Source organism: Pleurodeles waltl, chromosome 7 (assembly GCF_031143425.1).
Source record: "Pleurodeles waltl isolate 20211129_DDA chromosome 7, aPleWal1.hap1.20221129, whole genome shotgun sequence".
Classification (NCBI taxonomy): Eukaryota; Metazoa; Chordata; class Amphibia; order Caudata; family Salamandridae; genus Pleurodeles; species Pleurodeles waltl.
Genome location: NC_090446.1, coordinates 1,513,810,803 through 1,513,834,284, shown reverse-complemented (window position 1 = coordinate 1,513,834,284; position 23,482 = coordinate 1,513,810,803). Strand labels below are relative to the sequence as shown.

Sequence of the window (23,482 nt, the reverse complement as noted above, 5' to 3'; positions counted from 1 at the left end):
GATGCGTGAAACGGTGCTCGCCGAAGTTGCACAAAGGAGTCCCACGTCGCCGGAGACCAACTTAGAAAGTCGTGCAATGCAGGTTAGAGTGCCGTGGACCCAGGCTTGGCTGTGCACGAAGGATTTCCGCCGGAAGTGCACAGGGGCCGGAGAAGCTTGCAAAGTCGCGGTTCCCAGCAATGCAGCCCAGCGAGGTGAGGCAAGGACTTACCTCCACCAAACTTGGGCTGAAGAGTCACTAGACTGTGGGGGTCACTTGGACGGTGTCGCTGGATTCGAGGGACCTCGCTCGTCGTGCTGAGAGGAGACCCAAGGGACCGGAAATGCAGCTTTTTGGTGCCTGCGGTTGCAGGGGGAAGATTCCGTCGACCCACGGGAGATTTCTTCGGAGCTTCTGGTGCAGAGAGGAGGCAGACTACCCCCACAGCATGCACAAGCAGGAAAACAGTCGAGAAGGCGGCAGGATCAGCGTTACAGAGTTGCAGTAGTCGTCTTTGCTACTATGTTGCAGGTTTGCAGGCTTTCAGCGCGGTCAGCGGTCGATTCCTTATCAGAAGGTGAAGAGGGAGATGCAGAGGAACTCGGCTGAGCTCATGCATTCGTTATCTAAAGTTTCCCCAGAGACAGAGACCCTAAATAGCCAGAAAAGAGGGTTTGGCTACCTAGGAGAGAGGAAAGGCTACTAACACCTGAAGGAGCCTATCACAAGGAGTCTCTGACGTCACCTGGTGGCACTGGCCACTCAGAGCAGTCCAGTGTGCCAGCAGCACCTCTGTTTCCAAGATGGCAGAGGTCTGGAGCACACTGGAGGAGCTCTGGACACCTCCCAGGGGAGGTGCAGGTCAGGGGAGTGGTCACTCCCCTTTCCTTTGTCCAGTTTCGTGCCAGAGCAGGGGCTAAGGGGTCCCTGAACCGGTGTAGACTGGCTTATGCAGAATTGGGCACATCTGTGCCCAACAAAGCATTTCCAGAGGCTGGGGGAGGCTACTCCTCCCCTGCCTTCACACCATTTTCCAAAGGGAGAGGGTGTCACACCCTCTCTCAGAGGAAGTTCTTTGTTCTGCCATCCTGGGCCAGGCCTGGCTGGACCCCAGGAGGGCAGCTGCCTGTCTGAGGGGTTGGCAGCAGCAGCAGCTGCAGAGAAACCCCAGGAAGGGCAGTATGGCAGTACCAGGGTCTGTGCTACAGACCACTGGGATCATGGAATTGTACCAACAATGCCAGGATGGCATAGAGGGGGCAATTCCATGATCATAGACATGTTACATGGCCATATTCGGAGTTACCATGGTGAAGCTACATATAGGTAGTGACCTATATGTAGTGCACGCGTGTAATGGTGTCCCCGCACTCACAAAGTTCAGTGAATTGGCTCTGAACAATGTGGGGGCACCTTGGCTAGTGCCAGGGTGCCCTCACACTAAGTAACTTTGCACCTAACCTTTACCAGGTAAAGGTTAGACATATAGGTGACTTATAAGTTACTTAAGTGCAGTGTAAAATGGCTGTGAAATAACGTGGACGTTATTTCACTCAGGCTGCAGTGGTAGGCCTGTGTAAGAATTGTCAGAGCTCCCTATGGGTGGCAAAAGAAATGCTGCAGCCCATAGGGATCTCCTGGAACCCCAATACCCTGGGTACCTCAGTACCATATACTAGGGAATTATAAGGGTGTTCCAGTAAGCCAATGTAAATTGGTAAAAATGGTCACTAGCCTGTCAGTGACAATTTGGAAAGAAATGAGAGAGCATAACCACTGAGGTTCTGATTAGCAGAGCCTCAGTGAGACAGTTAGTCACTACACAGGTAACACATTCAGGCACACTTATGAGCACTGGGGCCCTGGGTTACCAGGGTCCCAGTGACACATACAACTAAAACAACATATATACAGTGAAAAATGGGGGTAACATGCCAGGCAAGATGGTACTTTCCTACATCTGGGCCACCTGGTAGGTGGGGAACAGATCGCACCACTGGAGGGGAAGATCCAAACCATTATGGAATGGACTCCCCCACAACTCAAACCCAGGTGAGAGCCTTCTTAGGCCTCACAGGGTACTATAGGAGATTTATCCAGAATTATGGCTCCATTGCAGCCCCTCTTAATGATCTCACTAGCAAAAATATGTCTAAGAAGGTATTGTGGACAGCTAGCTGTCAAAAAGCTTTTAATGAGCTCAAACAGGCCATGTGCTCTGCACCTGTCCTAAAAAGCCCTTGCTACTCCAAACACTTTATAGTCCAGACTGATGCTTCTGAATTAGGGGTTGGGGCAGTGCTATCACAGCTTAATACTGAGGGCCAGGATCAACCTGTTGCTTTTATCAGGAGGAGGCTGACCCCTAGAGAAAAGTGTTGATCTGCCATAGAGAGGGAGGCCTTTGCTGTGGTCTGGGCATTGAAAAAGTTGAGACCATACCTGTTTGGTACTCACTTTATTGTTCAGACAGACCACAAACCTCTACTTTGGCTAAAACAAATGAAAGGTGAAAACCCTAAATTGTTGAGGTGGTCCATCTCCCTACAGGGAATGGACTATTCAGTGGAACATAGACCTGGGAGTACCCACTCCAATGCAGATGAACTCTCCAGATATTTCCACTCAGACAATGATGACTAATCTGGGCAAGGTTAGCCTTATTGTTCCTCGTTTTGGGGGGGGAGGGGTTGTGTAGGAAAGTACCATCTTGCCTGGCATGTTACCCCCATTTTTACTGTATTCATGTTTGTTTTTGCCTGTGTCACTGGGATCCTGCCAGCCAGGACCCCAGTGCTCATAAAGTGTGCCCTGTATGTGTTCCCTGTGTGGTGCCTAACTGTATCACTGAGGCTCTGCTAACCAGAACCTCAGTGTTTATGCTCTCTCTGCTTTTAAAATTGTCACTGCAGGCTAGTGACTAATTTTACCAATTCTGATTGGCACACTGGAACACCCTTATAATTCCCTAGAATATGGTACCTAGGTACCCAGGGTATTGGGGTTCCAGGAGATCCCTATGGGCTGCAGCATTTCTTCTGCCACCAATAGGGAGCTCAGGCAATTCTTACACAGGACTGCCACTGCAGCCTGAGTGAAATAACGTCCATGTTATTTCACAGCCATTTTACACTGAACTTAAGTAACTTATGAGTCACCTATATGTCTAACCCTCACTTAGTGAAGGTTAGGTGCAAAGTTACTTAGTGTGAGGGCACCCTGGCACTAGCCAAGGTGCCCCCACATTGTCCAGGGCAATTTTCCCGGACTTTGTGCGTGCGGGGACACCATTACACGCGTGCACTACATATAGGTCAATACCTATATGTAGCGTCACCATGGTAACAATGAACATGGCCATATAACATGTCTAGTATCATGGAATTGTCACCCCAATACCATTCTGGTATTGGGGGGATCATTCCATGCATCCCCGGGGCTCCAGCATAGAGCCCGGGTACTGCCAAACTAACTCTCTGGGGTTTTCTCTGCAACTACCGCTGCTGCCAACCCTCAGACAGGTTTCTGCCCCCCTGGGGCCTGGGCAGCCCAGTCCCAGGAAAGCAGAACAAAGGATTTCCTCTGAGAGAGGGTGTTACACCCTCTCCCTTTGGAAATAGGTGTTAAGGGCCTGGGAGGGCTAGCCTCTTCTGGCCTCTGGAAATGCTTTGAAGGGCACAGATGGTGCCCTTCTTGCATAAGGCAGTCTACACCGGTTCAGGGATCCTCCAGTCCTGCTCTGGCGTGAAACTGGACAAAGGAAAGGGGAGTGACTACTCCCCTGACCAGCACCTCCCAAGGGGAGGTGCCCAGAGCTCCTCCAGTGTGTCCCAGACCTCTGCCATCTTGGATGCAGAGGTGTGAGGGCACAATGGACACCTCTGAGTGGCCAGTGCCAGCAGGTGACGTCAGAGACCCCTCCTGATAGGTGCTTACCTTTCTCTGTAGCCAATCCTCCTCTGAGGGCTATTTAGGGTCTCTCCTGTGGGCTATTCCTCAGATAACGAATGCAAGAGCTCACCAGAGTTCCTCTGCACTTCTCTCTTCGACTTCTGCCAAGGATCGACCGCTGACTGCTCCAGGGTGCCTGCAAAACCACAACAAAGTAGCAAGAAGACTACCAGCAACATTGCAGCGCCTAATCCTGCCGGCTTTCTCGACTGCTTCCTGGTGGTGCATGTTCTGAGGGCTGTCTGCCTTCACACTGGAAATCCCAAAGAAATCTCCAGTGGGTTGACGGAGTCTTCCCCCTGCTACCGCAGGCACCAAACGTCTGCATCACCGGTCCTCTGGGTCCCCTCATCTTGACGAGCTTGGTCCCTGGAACACAGGAGCTGAATCCAAGTGTCCCCGACAGTCCAGTGGCCCTTCTGTCCAAATTTGGTGGAGGTAAGTCCTTGCCTCCCCACGTCAGACAGTAATCCTGTGTACTGCGTGGACTGCAGCTGCTAGGGCTTCTGTGCACTCTTGCAAGGATTCCTTCATGCACAGCACAGCCCAGGTCCCCAGCACTCCGTCCTGCATTGGCCAACTCGCTGAGGTGGACTCCGACTTTGTGGGACCCTCTTTTGCCGTGCTGAGACGACTGCCGTGCACAGATCTTCTGAACGCATGTTCAGGTGCTTCTGTGGGTGCTGCCTGCTTCTGCGTGGGCTCTCTGTGTTGCTGAGCGCCCCCTCTGTCTCCTCCTTCAAGGGGCGACCTCCTGGCCCTTCCTGGGCCCTGACAGCACCCAAAACCTTCAACCGTGAATCTTGCAGCTAGCAAGGCTGGTTTGCGGTCTTTCTGCATGGAAACAACTCTGCATCCTCCAGCACGCCGGGGGACATCTTCTGACCAAAGGAGGTTCCTGGCTCCTTCCGTTGTTGCAGAATCTTTGGCTTCTTCCACCTGGAGGCAGCCCTTTTGCACCTTCATCTGGGGTTTATTGGGCTCCTGCGCCCCCTGGACACTTGCGTGACTCTTGGACTTGGTCCCCTTCCTTTGTAGGTCCTCAGGTCCAGGAACCCGTCTTCAGTGCTTTGCAGTCAGTTGTTGACTTTGCAGAATCCCCTATCTTGACTTTACTGTCTTTCTGGGGTAGTAGGGTAACTTTACTCCTACTTTTCAGGGTCTTGGGGTGGGGTATCTTGGACACCCTTCGTGTTTTCTTACACTCCCAGCGACCCTGTACACACTACACTAGGCCTGGGGTCTCTTCGTGGTTCGCATTCCACTTTCAGAGTATTTATGGTTTGTGTTGCCCCTAGGCCTATTGTCTCCTATTGCATTCTATTGTGTTCTACAGTGTTTGCACTACTTTTCTAAGTGTTTTACTTACCTGATTTTGGTCTGTGTATATATTTTGTGTATTTTACTTACCTCCTAAGGGAGTATATCCTCTGACATACTTTTGGCATATTGTCACTAAAATAAAGTACCTTTATTTTTAGTAACTCTGAGTATTGTGTTTCTTGTGATATAGTGCTAAGTGGTATGGTAGGAGCTTTGCATGTCTCCTAGTTCAGCCTAAGCTGCTCTGCTATAGCTACCTCTATCAGTCTAATCTGCTAAAACACTACTAATCTACTAATAAGGGATAACTAGACCTGGCACAAGGTGTAAGTACCACTTGGTACCCACTATAAGCCAGGCCAGCCTCCTACATTTCCCTGCTGGTTCAACATCTGGCGGTTTCTCCCTATGCCAGAGCGGAAAAACTCAGCCGTCGATGCACAGCCGATCACAAATGGTGTCTCCATCCGGAGGTGGTGCAAGGTCTCTTTCAGCAGTGGGGAGAGCCTTGGTTAGATCTGTTTGCCTCCGCAGAGAATGCGCAATGTCAGCTGTTTTGCGCGTTGGAGTTTCCAAGGCGGCACTCGCTTGGAGACGCTTTTTGTCTCAAGTGGAACTTCAGCCTCCTTTACGCCTATACAACTTCTGCCCAGAGTTCTCAGGAAGATCAGGAACGACTGGGCCCAAGTCATCTTGGTCGGTCCGGACTGGGCACAGAGAGTATGGTATCCAGAGCTATTGAGTATGGCCATCGATCCTCCACTCAGATTGCCTCTTCGGGCGGATCTTCTGTCGCAGCAACAGGGGACGGTTCTCCACCCGAACCTGTCCAATCTCCACCTTCATGCGTGGAGATTGAGCGGCGACAGTTGACGACTTTTGATCTTCCACCCGAAGTCTGTTATGTTATCTTGGCAGCCAGGCGTCACTCCACCAAAATGCCTGTTGTTGGCATAAATTTGTGGCATGGTGCACCAACAAATCTTTTGATTCCCCTCTCTGCCCCTCTATCTGAGGTTCTTTTGTTCATTCTTTCTTTGGCCCAGCAGGGCTCTGCTTTGGGCACCCTTAAAGGGTATTTATCTGCCATTTCGGCCTTTCTTAGGTTACCTGATCAGCCTTCACTCTTTTAATCTTCTATTCTGAGTAGATTCCTAAAAGGTCTCACCCATTTATTTCCTCCCACTCCATTTATCATGCCTCAGTGGGACCTCAATCTTGTCCTTACTTATTTAATGTGTACTCCCTTTGAACCAATGCACAATTGTCCCTTACGGCTCCTCACCTTCAAAACTGTCTTTCTTGTTGCCATTACCTCGCAGGGTGAGTGAGCTTCAGGCCCTTTCGTCCAAACCTCCATACTTGTCTGTGCACCTTGACAAAGTGGTGCTGCGCACTAAGGCTTCCTTCCATCCAACGGTGGTTACGCCTTTTCATGTAGGCCAGTCCATCACTTTGCCTACTTTCTACGCACCCCCACATCCTTCCCAGGAGGAGGAGAGACGCCACCATCTGGACCCAAAAAGAGCATTGGTGTTCTATCTTAATCGTACTAAAGATTTCCGGGTGACCGATCAACTCTGTCGGGTATGTGGGTGCGAAAAAAGGGAAGGCTAGGCAAAAACGTACCATCTCTCGATGGGTACTTCTTTGCATCAAGATGTTCTATGCTTTGGCCAAGAAGTGCCCCCCGAGGGCTCACATGCTCATTCTACCAGATAAACTGCTGCTTCCACTGCGTTGGCACGTGGAGTTCCTGTCCTGGATATCTGCCAGGCAGCTACGTGGGCGTCCCTGCATACGTTTGCTAAACACTACTGCCTGGACAGTCAGGTCCGTGGGGACGGCTACTTTGGTTGTTCGGTCCTGCAGGACTTCCTAGTATGACCTTGGTTCGCAGCCCACCACTGAGGATGGCATTGCTTAGGTATCTATTCTAAGGTAAGGAATCTGCAACTAGAAGTCTCTATCAGATGTACAAGTTACTTACCTTCGGTAACAAAATATCTGGTAGAGACATATTCTAGTTGCATATTCCTTACCGACCCACCCATCCTCCTTGCTTGAGAACTGATTTCTAGGGACAGGGATTCCCCCTTCAGGTCCTTAGCTCTGGCGCACCAATCTTAGTGTTCTTAGTGGCTCTGCGCTTTGGCGTAGAAAGTTGTTAAAAGAAACTGACGTCACTGCGCTGAGGCGGCGTCTAAGTACAACTCCCGACGTCATCACGGCGGCTATGATGCCAACGATGCCTGCAGAGTCGACCGATGCCACCTACTGACGTGCAAGGGTATTGCTCGAAGAAATCTCCAGATTCAGTCTGACGCCTGGGGAAAATTCTAAGGTAAGGAATCTGCAACTATAATATATCTCTACCAGATATTTTGTTACTGAAGGTATGTAACTTGTACTTCAATGTATTGTGACTCACACTATTTACCTCTGGCTGTTGCAACAGTTGATCAATCAAAACTATACAAAACATCTGACTGTTGGATAAGTGCATCAGGCCAGCAATATCTAATGAGGTTCTTTTCCAAATCCTTCCTAGTCTGAACATTGACAATTTGATATAATCCACCGTCTTCTGTGTTTTGTCACTCATAGCTTGCTCAGCACAAGACAACATTTCTGTCTATAAAAGACCAGCAGAAATCACACCTTACTTTCCTTTTCATGCCACTCATACTTGCATGCTTTATGTGGCCATGCTCAATATAGTGTGCCTCACACCCTCCGGAACCATCAATTGCTCACCTTGCATTAACATTCTATCTTGGTCTGATAGCTCCCCTATGACATGAAAATATTATAACATTTCTACAGCTAAAATTATTTAGTTAAGCCATTTTGTCCTTGTGTACTCTAAGCCCCTCTAAATCGCTATATTCTTAGTACAGGTTTTGTGTCATTCTGTCTCAGTTATGCATCCAATAGAAATGCACAAACTGATACTTCCCTTTCTAAGTCTGAATCCTGAATTCTAATATCATTTGACAGGAAAACATGATAAACAGTCTGCTAGAACACTACTGGCTCCAGGAATGTAGTTAAAATAAAAGTGAAACTCCTGTGATTTAGATTGCCATCCAGCCATTTTGAATGTTGCTTTTCTGCATCCCTGTGTCATGAACATCTCTACTAATTGTTGATTACTTCTTAATGTGATCGTTGTACCATAAATATTTTTCCTAAAATAATTCATATCCTACCACCATGCTAATGTCTCCTTTCTAATGTAGCACTTCTCAATGGTCTGGCTGCATAGGCTATAGTTGTCACTTTCCCATTCTAGTTTTGCAATAATACCACCCCTAAGCTTTCATTTTGGCATTAGTCATTATGACTGACTCACACCTAGTTTCAAATGGTCCAAAAGCCAAAGCACTTGTAATAGTTTTTTATATTTTCAAATTCAAACACACATGCATCATTCCATATTTTTTTTTCTTCATGAACTCTTTTATGTTTTTTGTTCTATTAGAGAACAAGGGAATGGATTTGGCATAGTACTCTGCTAATGCAAGAAACAACCTAAATTGATCTTTTGTCCATTGGTTTTGAAGCTTCTCAAGTAGCTTTAACATTACATTTTGGGAAATGCCATTTTTCCCTACATTGTGGCTTAATCTATAGATGCTAAAGTAGTTTAAACTGAAAATGGAGTTTCAGCTTGTCCTTTTGTTGTGTTACACAAAATCAATATGTCATCTTGGAAGAATAATAAATTTTTTTACAGCCTCAAACAATTTGTGCATAATTACTTGGAACACAGTGGAGGCTGAAATTAGCCCAAATGCCTTCCTCCTATAGGTAAAAGCTCCTTCTGGTTTAATCAACAAACTGTAATGTTTGGAATCATCATGGAGTGTAATCTGGTGATAGCACTAAATAAATGCAAAGTAGAAAATATAGTGGCATCTTTAATCAAAGTGAACATTTCCCCAGTATTAGGTAACTGGCGGCGAGCCACTCGTACACAATCATTCTGATGGCTTTAACTGACACAAAGTCTTAACTTTACACTGAGCTTATATACAACCACAACAGGATATAACCACTCAGATGACTCTTTTTGTCTTTTATTTGTTTTTTATACAACATCCCTAATTCTTCTCGGAATGTCTTTCTCATCAATATATCAACATTTCTGACTTTTTGTACATTTGCCACAGCTTCATCTTTAAGAATAATGTTATGGACACAATTCTTTATCAAACCCAGCTTTGAAATTACATTTAGAAACACTTACCATTCCAAAACCTTTTTTGCCATTCGCTTCCAGTATTAAATCATCATACCTTAGCACTTGATCAGGGTGATTTGGATTAATGGTAATTAAGAGATTCCTATGCTGTGGCCATCCCAATAAGCATGATCATTCTTTGGTAAAATATGTATTTGTTTCAATAGCCATTCCCTTGTATCCCTGTTGTAAATTGAAATCTCATAGGTCAGTTACCATATCCTGCCAACCTAATATCAGGTGGTGACAGACTGATATCTGAAAATGAAGGTAAAATATCATACCCTATCAATGTGGTGTCCTGCCCCTAATTCTGCCATAACGTTTGATCACCAATGTCCACCACAGAGTGGTGCATCCTTTTTCTTTTCATTAACTTCACATATCCCTAAACTAAATTCTTCTGCAATTTCCATAATATCTTGTGTTCCTCCTCTTACATAACCTGGAGAACTAACCAAGCCCATAATCTTAACTTCTTTATATCTGTTCTTCTGCGTTCTCACATAGTGACCTTTCATTTTACAATATCTACTTATCTGACCATTTACTAGACAAGATTGATTACCAGATGTACGTACAGGCGAACCATATTAGAAACACACACATTGTTTTTCAGTGTTGAAATATGTCCACTCTTACTTTTATTGATAACATCTTGTTTAACAAGTTACACATTTTCTGTACAGTGGTGGGCCAACTGTTTCATACTGTTTCATTTCTTCAAATTGATGTGCAATATTGATTGCCTTCTGTACTATTACATCATCTTCTAAGAGTAACTTTTCTTTTAGTTTTGTATTTTTAGGCTTATGTGACATTTCATCACCTATCCTTTGGTCATTGTAGGAAGCTGGGTTACGGTTGCAGTACCCCTAACCCCACTTTTTCCCTGGTGTTTGCTGCACTTTTGAATCTAGTGCACTGGGTTCCTGCTAACCAGGTCCACAGTGCCAGTGTTGCTTCCCTAAAACAAGACACCTGGTCACTTGATCCCCAAGTGATCAGCCCTGTTAGCACCTCTGAGTCCCTAGTAAATGGTACCTCTGGTACCTAGGGCCTAGGCACTAAAGAGTGTCCCTAAGAACTGCAGCACAGCTTGTGCCACTATAAGGGACCGAGCATCAACCTCATGCAGACTGTCATTGTAGGCTGTGACAAGGTGCTCCCTAAAAGTGAAAATGCAATATGTCATACAGCCTGGGTGCCATATCCCTTAAGCGCTGCCTGTAATTTTTGTAAGTCACCCCTACAGCTGGCCTTATGGCAGGGTGCATTATATTACATGTGTGGACATATCTGCCCGAGCAGATATGCCCCTGCTAGGTCTTTGTCGATTCTTAGAGATAGCAAGTGTGCTGAGAAGCCGTTGTAAGTACATGTGTACATGTGTCAATACAAGTTTTCCAGTTACATGATGGCTTCTGATATTAGGGATGTTTGGTATCAAACATCTCATTTTAATAAACCCTCACTGATTGCACTGATGTATTTATCAATACATGCACCCAGAGGGCACCTTAGAGGGGCCCCCTGAAAACCTACCAACTGCTGCTGAGCTTACTGACTAGTTCTAACCAGTCTGCCACCAACAGACAAGAATCTGACCCCCCCAGGGTGACCACCTTTGCTCTCTGGAAGTCAGAAACAAAGCCAGCTTGGGCAGGGGTGTTACACTTCAAAGAAGCCCCCTGCCGGTATGTAGATCTGGCCTTCTTCCGAGGGAGATGTCGACCCCCTGGCTCCACGGCCCATCTGGCACCTGGCCAGGCAGGAAAATTATCTATGCATGAGGCGTGTTACATTTCCAGGCTGGACACATCCCTAGGGTGACCAGCCTGAAATGAACACAGCCTCAGGAATTCAGCCATCTTGTGTGTGGAGGAATTAGGAAGTCTGGGACAAGGTGATGCCCACTCCCCCAAGGAGGTGGTCATTTAGGGGGTGTATTGACCCCAAGGATAAGTACCCCATTGTCTACTACCCTTCACTCCCCTTAACATCACCTAAATTGAGGACTTAAAAAACAAGGAATACGAAGACCACAGCCAGGAGAAATAGGGAGGTCAGACCAGGGATCCAGGCAACCAGAGCAAGAAAGATAAGAGTAACAGTAATCAAATGACCGGGGGGTGGGGGACGATCATGACAGAGCACAGGACCAGGAGGACCAGGGCAGGTCAGAAGCACACAGAGTAAACTGGGTGTTCTGAACAGTGACACCAGGTCAGAAATGTCCAAAGTTATTGGTTTTACTCTAAGTGTGCTTCTGACCTGCTGTCAGTGTCAAAGGCACTGAGTTTTACTCTAACTGTGCTTCTGACCTGCTACCAGTGTTCAGGGCACTCAGTTTTACTGTAAGCATACTTCTAACCTGCTGGGCACCCAGCTTTACTGTAAGTGTGCTTCTGACCTGCTACCAGTGTTCAGGGCACTCAGTTTTGCAGTACATGTGGTCCTGACCTGCTGGGCACTCAGTTTTACTGTAAGTGTGCTTCTGACCTGCTGTCAGTGCCCAGGGCACTCACATTTACTATAAGTGTGCTTCTGACCTGCTGTCAGTGCCCAGGGCACTCACATTTACTGTACATATGCTTCTTACCTGCTGTCAGTGTTCAGGGCACTCTGTTTTAATGTAAGCATCCTTCTAACCTGCTGTTAGTGCCCAGGGCACTCTGTCATGCCGTAAGTGTGCTTCTGACCTGCTGTCAGTGTCCAGGGCCCTCACATTTACTATAAGTGTGCTTCTGACCTGCTGTCAGTGTCCTTGGCATTCAGGTTTACTGTAAGTGACCTTCTGGCCTGCTGTCAGTGTCCAGGGCACTCGGTTTTACTGTAAGTGTGCATCTGACCTGCCATCTGTGCCCAGGGCACTCAGTTTTACTATAAAGTGTATTCCTGGCCTGCTGTCAGTTACCAGGGCATTTAGTGTTACTGTAAGTGTGCTTCTGACCTGCTGTCAATGTCCTGGGTGGTCAGTTTTATTCTAAGCATGCATCCGACCTGCTGTCAGTGTCCAGGGCACTCAGTTTTACTATAAGCATGCTTCTGGCCTGCTGTCAGTGCCAAGAGCACCTAGTTTTGCTGTACATGTGCTTCTGACCTGCTGTCAGTGTCCAGGGCACTCAGTTTTACTGTACGTGTGCTTCTGACCTTCTGTCAGTGCCAAGAGCACCCAGTTTTACTGTAAGTGTGCTTTTGACATGCTGTCAGTGTCCAGGGCACCCAGTTTTACTGTAAGGGTGCGTCTGACCTGCTGTCAGTGTCCAGGGCACCCAGTTTTACTGTAACTTTGCATCTGACCTGCTGTTGGTGTCCAGGGACCTCACATGTACGTGTGCATCTGACCTGTTTGTGTCCAGAACAGTCTGTTTTACCGTACCTTGCTTCTGACCTGCTGGGCACTCAGTTTTACTGTAAGTGTGCTTCAGAGCTGCTGTCAGTATCCTGGGCGGTCAGCTTACCCTACCTGTGCATCCGGCCTGCTGTCAGTGTCGAGGGCACTCAGTTTTACTATAAGAATGCTTCTAACCTGCTGTCAATGACCAGGGCACTGAGTTTTACTGTAAGGATACTTCTGACCTGCTGTCAGTGTCCTTGGCGTTCAAGTTTACTGTAAGTGAGCTTCTGACCTACTGTCAGTGTCCAGAGCACTCAGTTTTACTGTAAGAGTTACCAGGGTATTTCGTGTTACTGGAAGTGTGCTTCTGACCTGCTGTCAATGTCCTGGGTGGTCAGTTTTATTCTAAGCATGCATCCGACCTGCTGTCAGTGTGCAGGGCACTCAGTTTTACAATAAGCATGCTTCTGGCCTGCTGTTAGTGCCAAGAGCACCCACTTTTACTGTAAGTGTGCTTCTGACCTGCTGTCAGTGTCCAGGGCACTCAGTTTTACTGTAGGTGTGCTTCTGACCTGCTGTCAGTGCCAAGAGCACCCAGTTTTACTGTAAGTGTGCTTCTGACCTGCTGTCAGTGTCCAGGGCACCCAGTTTTACTGTAAGTGTGCTTTTGACCTGCTGTCAGTGTCCAGGGCATTCAGTTTTACTGAAAGTGTGCTTCCGACCTGCTGTCAGTGTCCAGGGCACTCAGTTTTACTGTAAGTGTGGTTCTGAGTTGCTGGTAGAGTCCAGGGCACTCAATGTTACTCTAAAGTCTTCTAGCCTTTCCGACTTCAGAAATTATTAATTTCCGGATTCACCCATTAATTGCAGAGTACCCAGCAGCTGTCAGAGTGAGTAAAGCACTGATGCTTCATTGTGAGGATTTGTTCTGCTGGCTCAGTCACAGCTTTTTTCTGTGAATTGTCTATTCTTCTCCCACCCTTCATACAAAGCCCTTTGTCCATTCCTGGCACCACTCAGATGTCCCTTGCTACAGAACTATGTACAGTTAATGACTTCAAGGAGGGATTGGTGGCATGGGATGCTTTTTTCATACTTTCCATAAAGACTGAATCACCTCGCTAAAAAGAAATATCTCTGTTACTTATTAGAAAACAACACCACTCTTGAGTTCAGCTCTCGCACATGCCAGTGCTTATTGCACAATGTGCTCACCTCCTGACACATGCACCCATTTACCTAGAACTAGCTTCACAAGTCGTGCCTCTTCAGTAGCCAATCACAGCTGGCCACCCACCCAATCACCAAACCCAGTGTTTGTTTCAGACACGAATGGGGCTGTCCCTAGATATGGGGGCGTAGCTCAGCTTGGGGGTGCGGTTCAGCTTGGACTTCCTCCCCAGTGATCCTTGGACTTGTATCCTAGGTTTTGCATCCTGAGAAGCAAAAGGTTCTTCTTGGGGCACCAATCCTAACCATTATCCTAAAATATGTAAAATATGTAAGGTTGATCATGGTTAAACCAAGCATGATATTTTTCAACCTTTTGTATATTGAAAACTGTTTATCAGTATGACAAAATCTGATATCTGTTTATGTCCCAATAGACCGCCTGAAAGGACTGCAACAGTCATTTGTGTACATATTTGTGAATGTATATATGTATGTATAGGGTATTGCTATGGCCCAAAATCACTTTACACTTCCCTATAACCTTTACATTACTATAGTATATGCAAGCATTCCAGTGTTTAATATCTCAACCCTAGCGACTTAAATTTTTACACAACGTTCAGTTAATAATGAACTTTTACTGGATTTTATTGGAATATTCAAGTTCAGTTCTTATTTGCTGTATTTTTACGTAAGCATTAGTCACAAATGTGATACACGAATGTAAGTTCCCAGTTCCTGAGAGCCTAAACACAGACAAAAAAAATTGAAGATCAAAGTTTGCTAACTGAAATAGTTTTGGGGTAAAATCATGCACTAAGGGGGTCATTACAACATTGGCGGGCGGCGCTGTAACCACTGTGCGGCCGCCAATGCGGCGCACTCCCGCGGTGCCCATTTGGACATCCCCGCTGGGCCGGCGGGCGGAAACCAAGTTTCCGCCCGCCGGCCCAGCGGGGATGTGGGCCGCAACATGGGAGCCGGCTCCAAATGGAGCCGGCGGTGTTGCGGCCGTGCGACTGGTGCAGTTGCACCCGTCGCACTTTTCACTGTCTGCATAGCCAGACATAGTTTAGACCGCCAGAAAAAGGCTGGCGGTCGGGAACTCGTAATCCCCTGGGCAGCGCTGCTAGCAGCGCTGCCCTGGCGGATTACAACCGCCGGGGCCATTGTGGCAGAAAACCGCCGGCCCCGGCGGTGCGACCGCGGCGCTACCGCCACGGTCGTAATATGCCAGGAAGCACCGCCAGCCTGTTGGCGGTGCTTCCGTCGAAACAGCCCTGGCGGTCTTGGACCGCCAGGGTTGTAATGACCCCCTAAGTGTTCTTCCTTTGGTATAGAGAAGCAGGGCATGCATATGGGACACCTACAATAAATACAGGCGGGGCACAGGGGGTGGGGCAGAAGGCAAGGGCCAGGAGAGGCACCCACCCTTTATGTGCCAGTGTCCGGCCCTCCAGCTGCTATGTGCATGATTACATGGGACAGAATCACATGGGCTGCAGGAGCGATGCCACCTCGGGGAGTGCAGATGACAGGGTCACCAACAATGCAAATAAGACGTTAACCTGGGTGCAGAAAACTGGATCAGAGTTCTGATAACAAGATCCAGATAACTGGATCACAGGATCACTCTGGTCACAGGCAACAGGATCGCATGGAGTGGTGATGACAGGATCAGAGGATCACACTGGTCACATTGGGTAACAGGATCCTAACAGAGTGCAGATAACTGGATCATGTGGGGTTCATGTAACAAGATCACACAGGGTGCAGGCAACGGCATCACTGGGAGCGCATGTAGGAAAATCACATTGGTTGCAGACAGGAGGATAACTGAGGTGCAGATAACAGGATCACATGGGACGCAGGAGTAGTGTCACATTGTGAATGCAAATGACAGGGTCACCAACAGTGCAGAACAGATGTTTGACCTGGGTGCAGATAACAGAATCAGACATAGTGCAGGTAACAGGATCACACTGTGTAGGAGGCTGGCCTGGCTTGTAGTGGGTACCAGAGGTACTTATACCTTGTGCCAGGTCCAGTTATCCCTTATTAGTGTAGAAGAGGTGTTTCTAGCAGCTTAGGCTGATAGAAGGTAGCTATGGCAAAGCAGCTTAGGCTCAACTAGGAGACATGTAAAGCTCCTACTATACCACTGGTGTCATATGCACAATATCATAAGAAAACACAATACACAGATATAATAAAAGTAAAGGTACTTTATTTTTATGACAATATGCCAAAAGTATCTCAGTGAGTACCCTCAGTATGAGGATGAGAAATATACACAAGATATATGTACAAAAACCAAAATTATACAAGTAATAGCAAAAGGAAGTAATGCAAGCAATGTAAAGTTACAGTAGATTGCAATAGGAGCACATAGGTATAGGGGCAACACAAACCATATACTCCAAAAGTGGAATGCAAACCACGAATGGACCCCAAACCTATGTGAGCTTGTAGAGGGTCGCTGGGACTGTAAGAAAACAGTGAGGGTTAGAAAAATAGCCCACCCCAAGACCCTGTAAAGTAGGTGTAAAGTGCACCTACAACCCCCAGAGAGCTCAGAAGTCGTGATAGGGGGATTCTGCAAGGAAAACCAACCCCAGCAATGCAACAGTGGATTTCCGGACCCGAGTACCTGTAAGACAAGGGGACCAAGTCCAAGAGTCGCGACAGTGTCGAGAGTGGGCAGGAGCCCAGGAAATGCCAGCTGAGGGTGCAAGGAAGCTGCCACCGGATGGAAGAAGCTTGGTGATTTGCAAGAACGAAGAGGACTAGGAACTTCCCCTTTGGAGGATGGATGTCCCACGTCGCGAAGAAGCTTGCAGAGGTGTTCCCACGCAGAAAGACCACAAACAAGCATTGCTAGCTGCAAGGGTCACGGTTAGGGTTTTTGGACGCTGCTGTGGCCCAGGAGGGACCAGGATGTCGCCACTTGGATGAGGAGACAGAGGGGGCGCCCAGCAAGTCAGGGAGCCCTCACAGAAGCAGGCAGCACCCGCAGAAGTACCTGAAATGGCACTTAGAAGAAAAGTGAACCGGAGTCCACCCGAATTCACAAAAGGCAGTCCCACGACGCCAGGGGACAACTCAGAAGGTTTGTGCACTGCAGGTTAGAGTGTCGGGGACCCAGGCTTGGCTGTGCACAAAGGAAATCCTGGAAGAGGGCACAGGAGCCGTAGCAGCTGCAAATCACGCTGTACCCAGCAATGCAGTCTAGCGTTAGGAGGCAAGGACTTGCCTCCACCAAACTTGGACTGAAGAGTCACTGGACTGTGGGAGTCACTTGGACAGAGTTGCTGAGTTCCAGGGTCCACGCTCGTCGTGCTGGGAGGGGACCCAGAGGACCGGTGATGCAGTCTTTTGTTGCCTGCGGTTGCAGGGGGAAGATTCCATCGATCCACTGGAGATTTCTTCAGAGCTCCTGGTGCAAGAAGGAGGCAGGCTACCCCCAGAGCATGCACCACCTGGAAACAGTCGAGAAAGCCGGCAGGATGAAGCGATCCAAGGTTGCTAGTAGTCGTCTGGCTACTTTGTTGCGGTTTTGCAGGTGTCCTGAGCAGTCAGCGGTTGATCCTTTGGCAGAAGGTGAAGAGGGAGATGCAGAGGAACTCTGGTGAGCTCTTGCATTCGTTATCTGAAGAATTCCCCAAAGCAGAGACCCTAAATAGCCAGAAAAGGAGGTTTGGCTACCTAGGAAGGAGGACTGGCTACTAAGAGGGGTAAGAGCCTATCAGAAGGAGTCTCTGTCACCTGCTGGCACTGGCCACTCAGAGCAGTCCAGTGTGCCAGCAACACCTCTGAATCCAAGATGGCAGAGGTCTGGGGCACACTGGAGGAGCCCTGGGCACCTCCCCTGGGAGGTGCAGGTCAGGGGAGTGGTCACTCCCCTTTCCTTTGTCCAGTTTCGCGCCAGAGCAGGGCTGGGGGGATCCCTGAACCGGTGTAGACTGGCTTATGCAGAGATGGGCAGCATCTGTGCCCATCAAAGCATTTCCAGAGGCTGGGGGAGGCTACTCCTCCCCAGCCATCACACCTATTTCCAAAGGGAGAGGGTGTTACACCCTCTCTCAGAGGAAATCCTTTGTTCTGCCTTCCTGGGCCAGGGCTGCCTGGACCCCAGGAGGGCAGAAACTTGTCTGAGGGGTTGGCAGCAGCAGCAGCTGCAGTGGAGACCCCGGAAAGGCAGTTTGGCAGTACCCGGGTTCTGTGCTAGAGACCCGGGGGATCATGGAATTGTCTCCCCAATGCCAGAATGGCATTGGGGTGACCATTCCATGATCGTAGACATGTTACATGGCCATGTTCGGAGTTACCATTGTGACGCTATACATAGGTAGTGACCTATGTATAGTGCACACGTGTAATGGTGTCCCCGCACTCACAAAGTCCGGGGAATTTGCCCTGAACGATGTGGGGGCACCTTGGCTAGTGCCAGGGTGCCCTCACACTAAGTAACTTTGCACCCAACCTTCACCAGGTGAAGGTTAGACATATAGGTGACTTATAAATTACTTAAGTGCAGTGGTAAATGGCTGTGAAATAACGTGGATGTTATTTCACTCAGGCTGCACTGGCAGGCCTGTGTAAGAATTGTCAGATCTCCCTATGGGTGGCAAAAGAAATGCTGCAGCCCATAGGGATCTCCTGGAACCCCAATACCCTGGGTACCTCAGTACATATACTAGGGAATTATATGGGTGTTCCAGTATGCCAATGTGAATTGGTGAAATTGGTCACTAGCCTGTTAGTGACAATTTGGAAAGCAGAGAGAGCATAACCACTGAGGTTCTGGTTAGCAGAGCCTCAGTGAGACAGTTAGTCATCACACAGGGAACACATACAGGGCACATACTTATGAGCACTGGGGCCCTGCCTGGCAGGGTCCCAGTGACACATAGACTAAAACAACATATATACAGTGAAATATGGGGGTAACATGCCAGGCAAGATGGTACTTTCCTACACACTGGATGCTGGTAACAGGATCCCAATGGAGCACAGATAACTGGATCATATAGGGATCAGATAAGTGGATCACACAGAGTGCATGTAAGATGAATGCAGGGGTTGCAAGCAGGATATCTGAGGTGCAAATAACAGGATCATATGGGGTGCAATTAAGTAACATGATCACATTGGGCTCAACAAACAAGACAACACAGGTAACAGGATCACAAGGGGAGGTGGCTGCAGGATCACACAGGCTGCAGAGAAAAATGTTACACAGAGCAAGTAACAGGATCACAGTAGGCACAAAAGGGGGATTACATGGGATACAGACAGCAGGGTGACCAGAGATGCATACAACAGGATGACATTTGGTGCAAAAAATAAGGTCACATGGGATGCATATACCCTAAACATTTGAATGAATGGTGATTTTTAAAGCACTTTGCTACCACGGAGTGCCTCCCAGCGCTGTACGACAGGTGATAGGCCAGACCAAGTCTTAAGGTATTTCCTGAAAGTTTGGCACATATAACAGCATCTCAGGGGGTACAGATAAAATAATCAGATATGTTTCACATAAATATGGATGCAGATAACAGTTCCATATAGGGTGTGGATAAAGTAGTCACAAGGACTACACGGGGTGCAGGTGACTGGATCAAATGCTCTGCAGATAACAGAATAACATGGTGTACAGGATAACAATGTGGAAGAAACAGGGTCACAATGGAGGAATATGACAGCATCACATGCAATGCAAGATGGGTTGCAGATAACAGGATCACAAAGGTTGCATATCACATGTCCATGTAGTGTGCTGATCAAGATATCGAGTGCAGGTAAAATGGTTCTGTGTTATTGATAAACACCTCTTTCTTTGCACAGACTCCAAGACCGTCCAGTCTGCTCTTCGAGGATGTGCATCTCACCAGTTCTGTGAAGTAGGCAGCAGCTCCTCCACCGCAGCTGGCTTCACCACGAAAAGTGACATGGCTTGCACCGATGCTGGCACCCGCCCAGAGCATGGACTCCTTCTACCGATTCTTGCCATGCTGGTCCTTCTGAAACTCTTTTCCTAAATTCTGCTGATGGCACTAGAGACCTGTGTCGCAACTGATATCCAGGAGAAGAACACCTGGACCACCTTTGATGCGTCTCAACTCCTCAAATCATCAATGTTTCCCTCTGTGGTCAACCGCTCTCTAAAGCTGACTTGTAACATACACTCCCAACTCCTAAGGATGCAGACAGGGCCTTCTCCATCACACTGCAGGGAGCGCTTAGAGAACCCCCTTACATTGGTCCTTTGGGGAAGCTTGTTATTAGATCTACAGGCAGGTCACCATCACTGCTGCAGAGCGCAAAATGTTGATGTTCTTGCATAGAAAGCTTTGTAATTATTCCTGCAGAAAGTCACTGCTATTAATGCAGAAGAGATTATGCTATCAGTCCTGCAGAGAGATCTGTTTCAGGGCTCATGGAAAAAGATATTTTCAGGAGGGTGACGTCATTGGACTTCAAGGTATGGTCCTGTAGACGCATCTAAGTTATTATTCCTGCATGCAAAGCTTTGTGATTTGTCATCTATACATACCCAGGAAGAGGTTTCTCGTGGCTTTAAGTGTACGCAACATCGCTTGTCCTGCAAGGAAAGCCCCTTCATTAGTCCTAAATGGAGAGCTTAATCATTGGTCCTACCAATAGATTTTCCACTGATCGCCCAATGAAAGTATTTTCAGTGATCATCCAATGAGTACTTTGCCACTGATCACTTATCGTCCATTAAGAGCTTTGTCATCCATCACCCAGTGACTTGTGAGAAGGTTGTCAAAATTTATCAAAGAAGACTGTTGTTGATCACTAGAGAGTTGTGATTGGTCACCCCATGAAAGTTTTGGCATTGAGGCCCAAAAGCAAGCTTTGTCACTGCTCACCACATCGCAGCTCCATCACGGATCATGAGAGCTTTAGCATTAATTAAAACTCTGAGAGCAGTGTGGTTGATCAATCAAGCAGATACTTCTCATTAGTCACCCAGTGAATGTTTGTCATTAGCTGCCCAATGAGAGCATTGCTGTTGGTTCTTATGTAGAGGTTTGTCATTGGTCCCTCAGAGACCGCACCATTGTTAGGCCGTTCAAGTGTTTTTCTTTATAGTCAGAAAGCCTACTATTGGCTCAAAAGAACTTTTTCATTCCAGCTCATAGATAGCCTTAGAATTGGCCAACCAGAGAACATTGTTCATTGCTTGCCATGTAGGGTCAGTGTTGTTGTTGCTTCTAAGAAACTGCAGTTTGTCCAATGAAGGGGAACCTCTATCACTGACTTTCTAAAACGAGCTATGGAATGATCCTATTGGGAGAGCTGGGAATTACATTTGTAGTTAAAATATTGTCCTGTAATATGGGAAATAGATTTTCATTTGTTGTTATGGGTGTCCAAGAACTGCTTGTCACTAGTCTCACATTGAAAATATTGTAACTGGTCCTACAAGGAGCACATCTGCATTGACCAATCGAGGACAGCATAATTATTGGCTTACTGTGGAGTGCTTTGCTTAATGGGGAAAGTTTGCTATTCGCTTGGTTGTGTAATGTATCGATGCCCCCATGGAGGAGCTTCATTATAATTATAATATGAGCGTCTGCTCACTATTTCAACAGGCAGAGCTTTCTGTTGGTCTAACATATGGATGTTTGCCTTTGCCCAAACAAGGACAGTTTATCATCAGCTTAATATAGATAATATTGCTGTTGACATAGTGATCAAACATTATTGGCCTAATATGCAGTGATGTGCCTTTGTGCCAAGTGGTTGTCTGGTCCAAGTTAGAGAGAAGTCATTCCCAAGTGTGATAATTTGTTATTGGCTAAAGAGGATGTCTTTGGTATGTCATATTTTTGTATTTGCCTTAAAAATGGCAGTTTATCATTGTCCGGACAAGGTTAGTCTACTAGCCTAAGATGTAAAGATTTCTCTTTGTCCCACCTTTGGGGGATTGCCATTGCTGTATTGAAGAGAAAGACAGCTTTGTGAGAAATTGGTTTTCTTATTGGCCAACCATGAGGTTTGTCTTCGTCACAACAGGGATAGAATCATATTTGGATGTCAAGGAGAGGTTTGGAGCTTTCCACACAGATGAGGTTGGAATAATATGTAGAGATGAGTCTTTAGTTTAATCCTGAGAGAGTTCTTATTGGCTAAAATGATGACGTCTGACTGTGTTATACATTTGTTATTGGCCCTATAGTATGGGGGATTGTTTATGTACTAACGGGTGTTTTTTATTTGTTAATATACAGGAAGGGGTGGGTCTTTTATTAGTTTTGTTGGTTTTTGATCAGACTATAGCTTTGTCATTGGTAAAGACGCGCCTAAGTACTATATTCATAAGTGAAGAAAATAATTGAAAACTTGCCTGTAGAGGCAGAAGAAAATGAAAATGAAGCTTTGTGATTGGTTGGCATAATTTGGGCCGGAGATGTGCTGCAGTGATGAGCCAGCTTCAGGGCGCACCACACCGGCACCTAGAGCCCCTGTGGCGCAGGGGGCCCTTAGCCCTTTAGCGGCCCCCAGCCCTTCAAGGAGGGGGGGGGGCATTCTGCCCAAAGCTAATGATTATCTGTGTGATATGGGAGACGGAGGGGCCCCTCATTACATTTTGCAGGGGGCCCCATAATTTTGTGTTACTTCACTTGCCTGCATGGTACCCTTCTTCCATATACGCAAGAGGTGTGTGAACCCCGCTTTTGAAAGATACTGTCTTGTGCGATTCTGTGTCCATGCCACATTGTCATTTAATCTGTTATGTATACAACATTCTATGTACTCAAAATAAACAAACATTTGCCATCACAAGTTCTTTGTTGTGTGTTTGGTTTGAGATCCTGAAACTTGAAAGCACCTGACGCGATGGGTCTCATGACCAAGGCAAATCTGCAGGACTCTGACCGAATTTATAACAAGTTATACAGCAATCAGTACCAGCTTCTCTAATTTGCTCATTGCCTCCCCCGATTGGCTGATGCAATATTAGATGTTTTTGTGGCTGCTGAACAGTATTGTTCCTGTAAAATGACAGCTCTGGAATTAAAAATCCAGAATTTGGTCACCTTGCTGCGCTGCCCTGCGTCACAGGGAAAGGGCAGGAGTGCGTCATATTTATCCTATACAGCACATTCACGTCATTTCATCCTGCGCTCGTGCCCTTTTGGATGCTAGCACCAATGCACGCACCCTTGCACCATGGTGGAAGGGTGCCTGCGTTGCATGCAGGGTTGTTTTTGTGCTGGAAGGGTAATTTTCCTCCACAAAAACAATCCTGAAAGGCTTTTCCCTCTTTCTATGTGTGCTGCCGGATGAGAAATAAAGATATTTCTCCTTGTTACGCCTCTCCTGGGGAGGTATATCTTTTTGGCGCATTCACAGGTTTACAAGTTCTTTTAAATCTGGGAATGTGTCAAAAGCTATGGATGTTGCCTGCGAATGCCCACACAACAACACC

The 23,482-nt window shown here is 47.2% G+C and overlaps 1 protein-coding gene across 1 annotated transcript in view; it reads left to right on the top strand.

The window, feature by feature from the left end:
• LOC138246611 (phospholipase A2 inhibitor gamma subunit B-like) overlaps positions 1-22,836 on the top strand; it is a 109,063-nt gene extending 86,227 nt beyond the window's left edge. The window contains exon 5 of the mRNA XM_069201312.1: positions 19,864-22,836. Within this exon, the coding sequence (XP_069057413.1) occupies positions 19,864-20,057 (194 nt within the window). The 3' untranslated portion in view covers positions 20,058-22,836. The remainder of the gene's footprint in view (positions 1-19,863) is intronic.
• Positions 22,837-23,482: the final 646 nt, after the last annotated feature.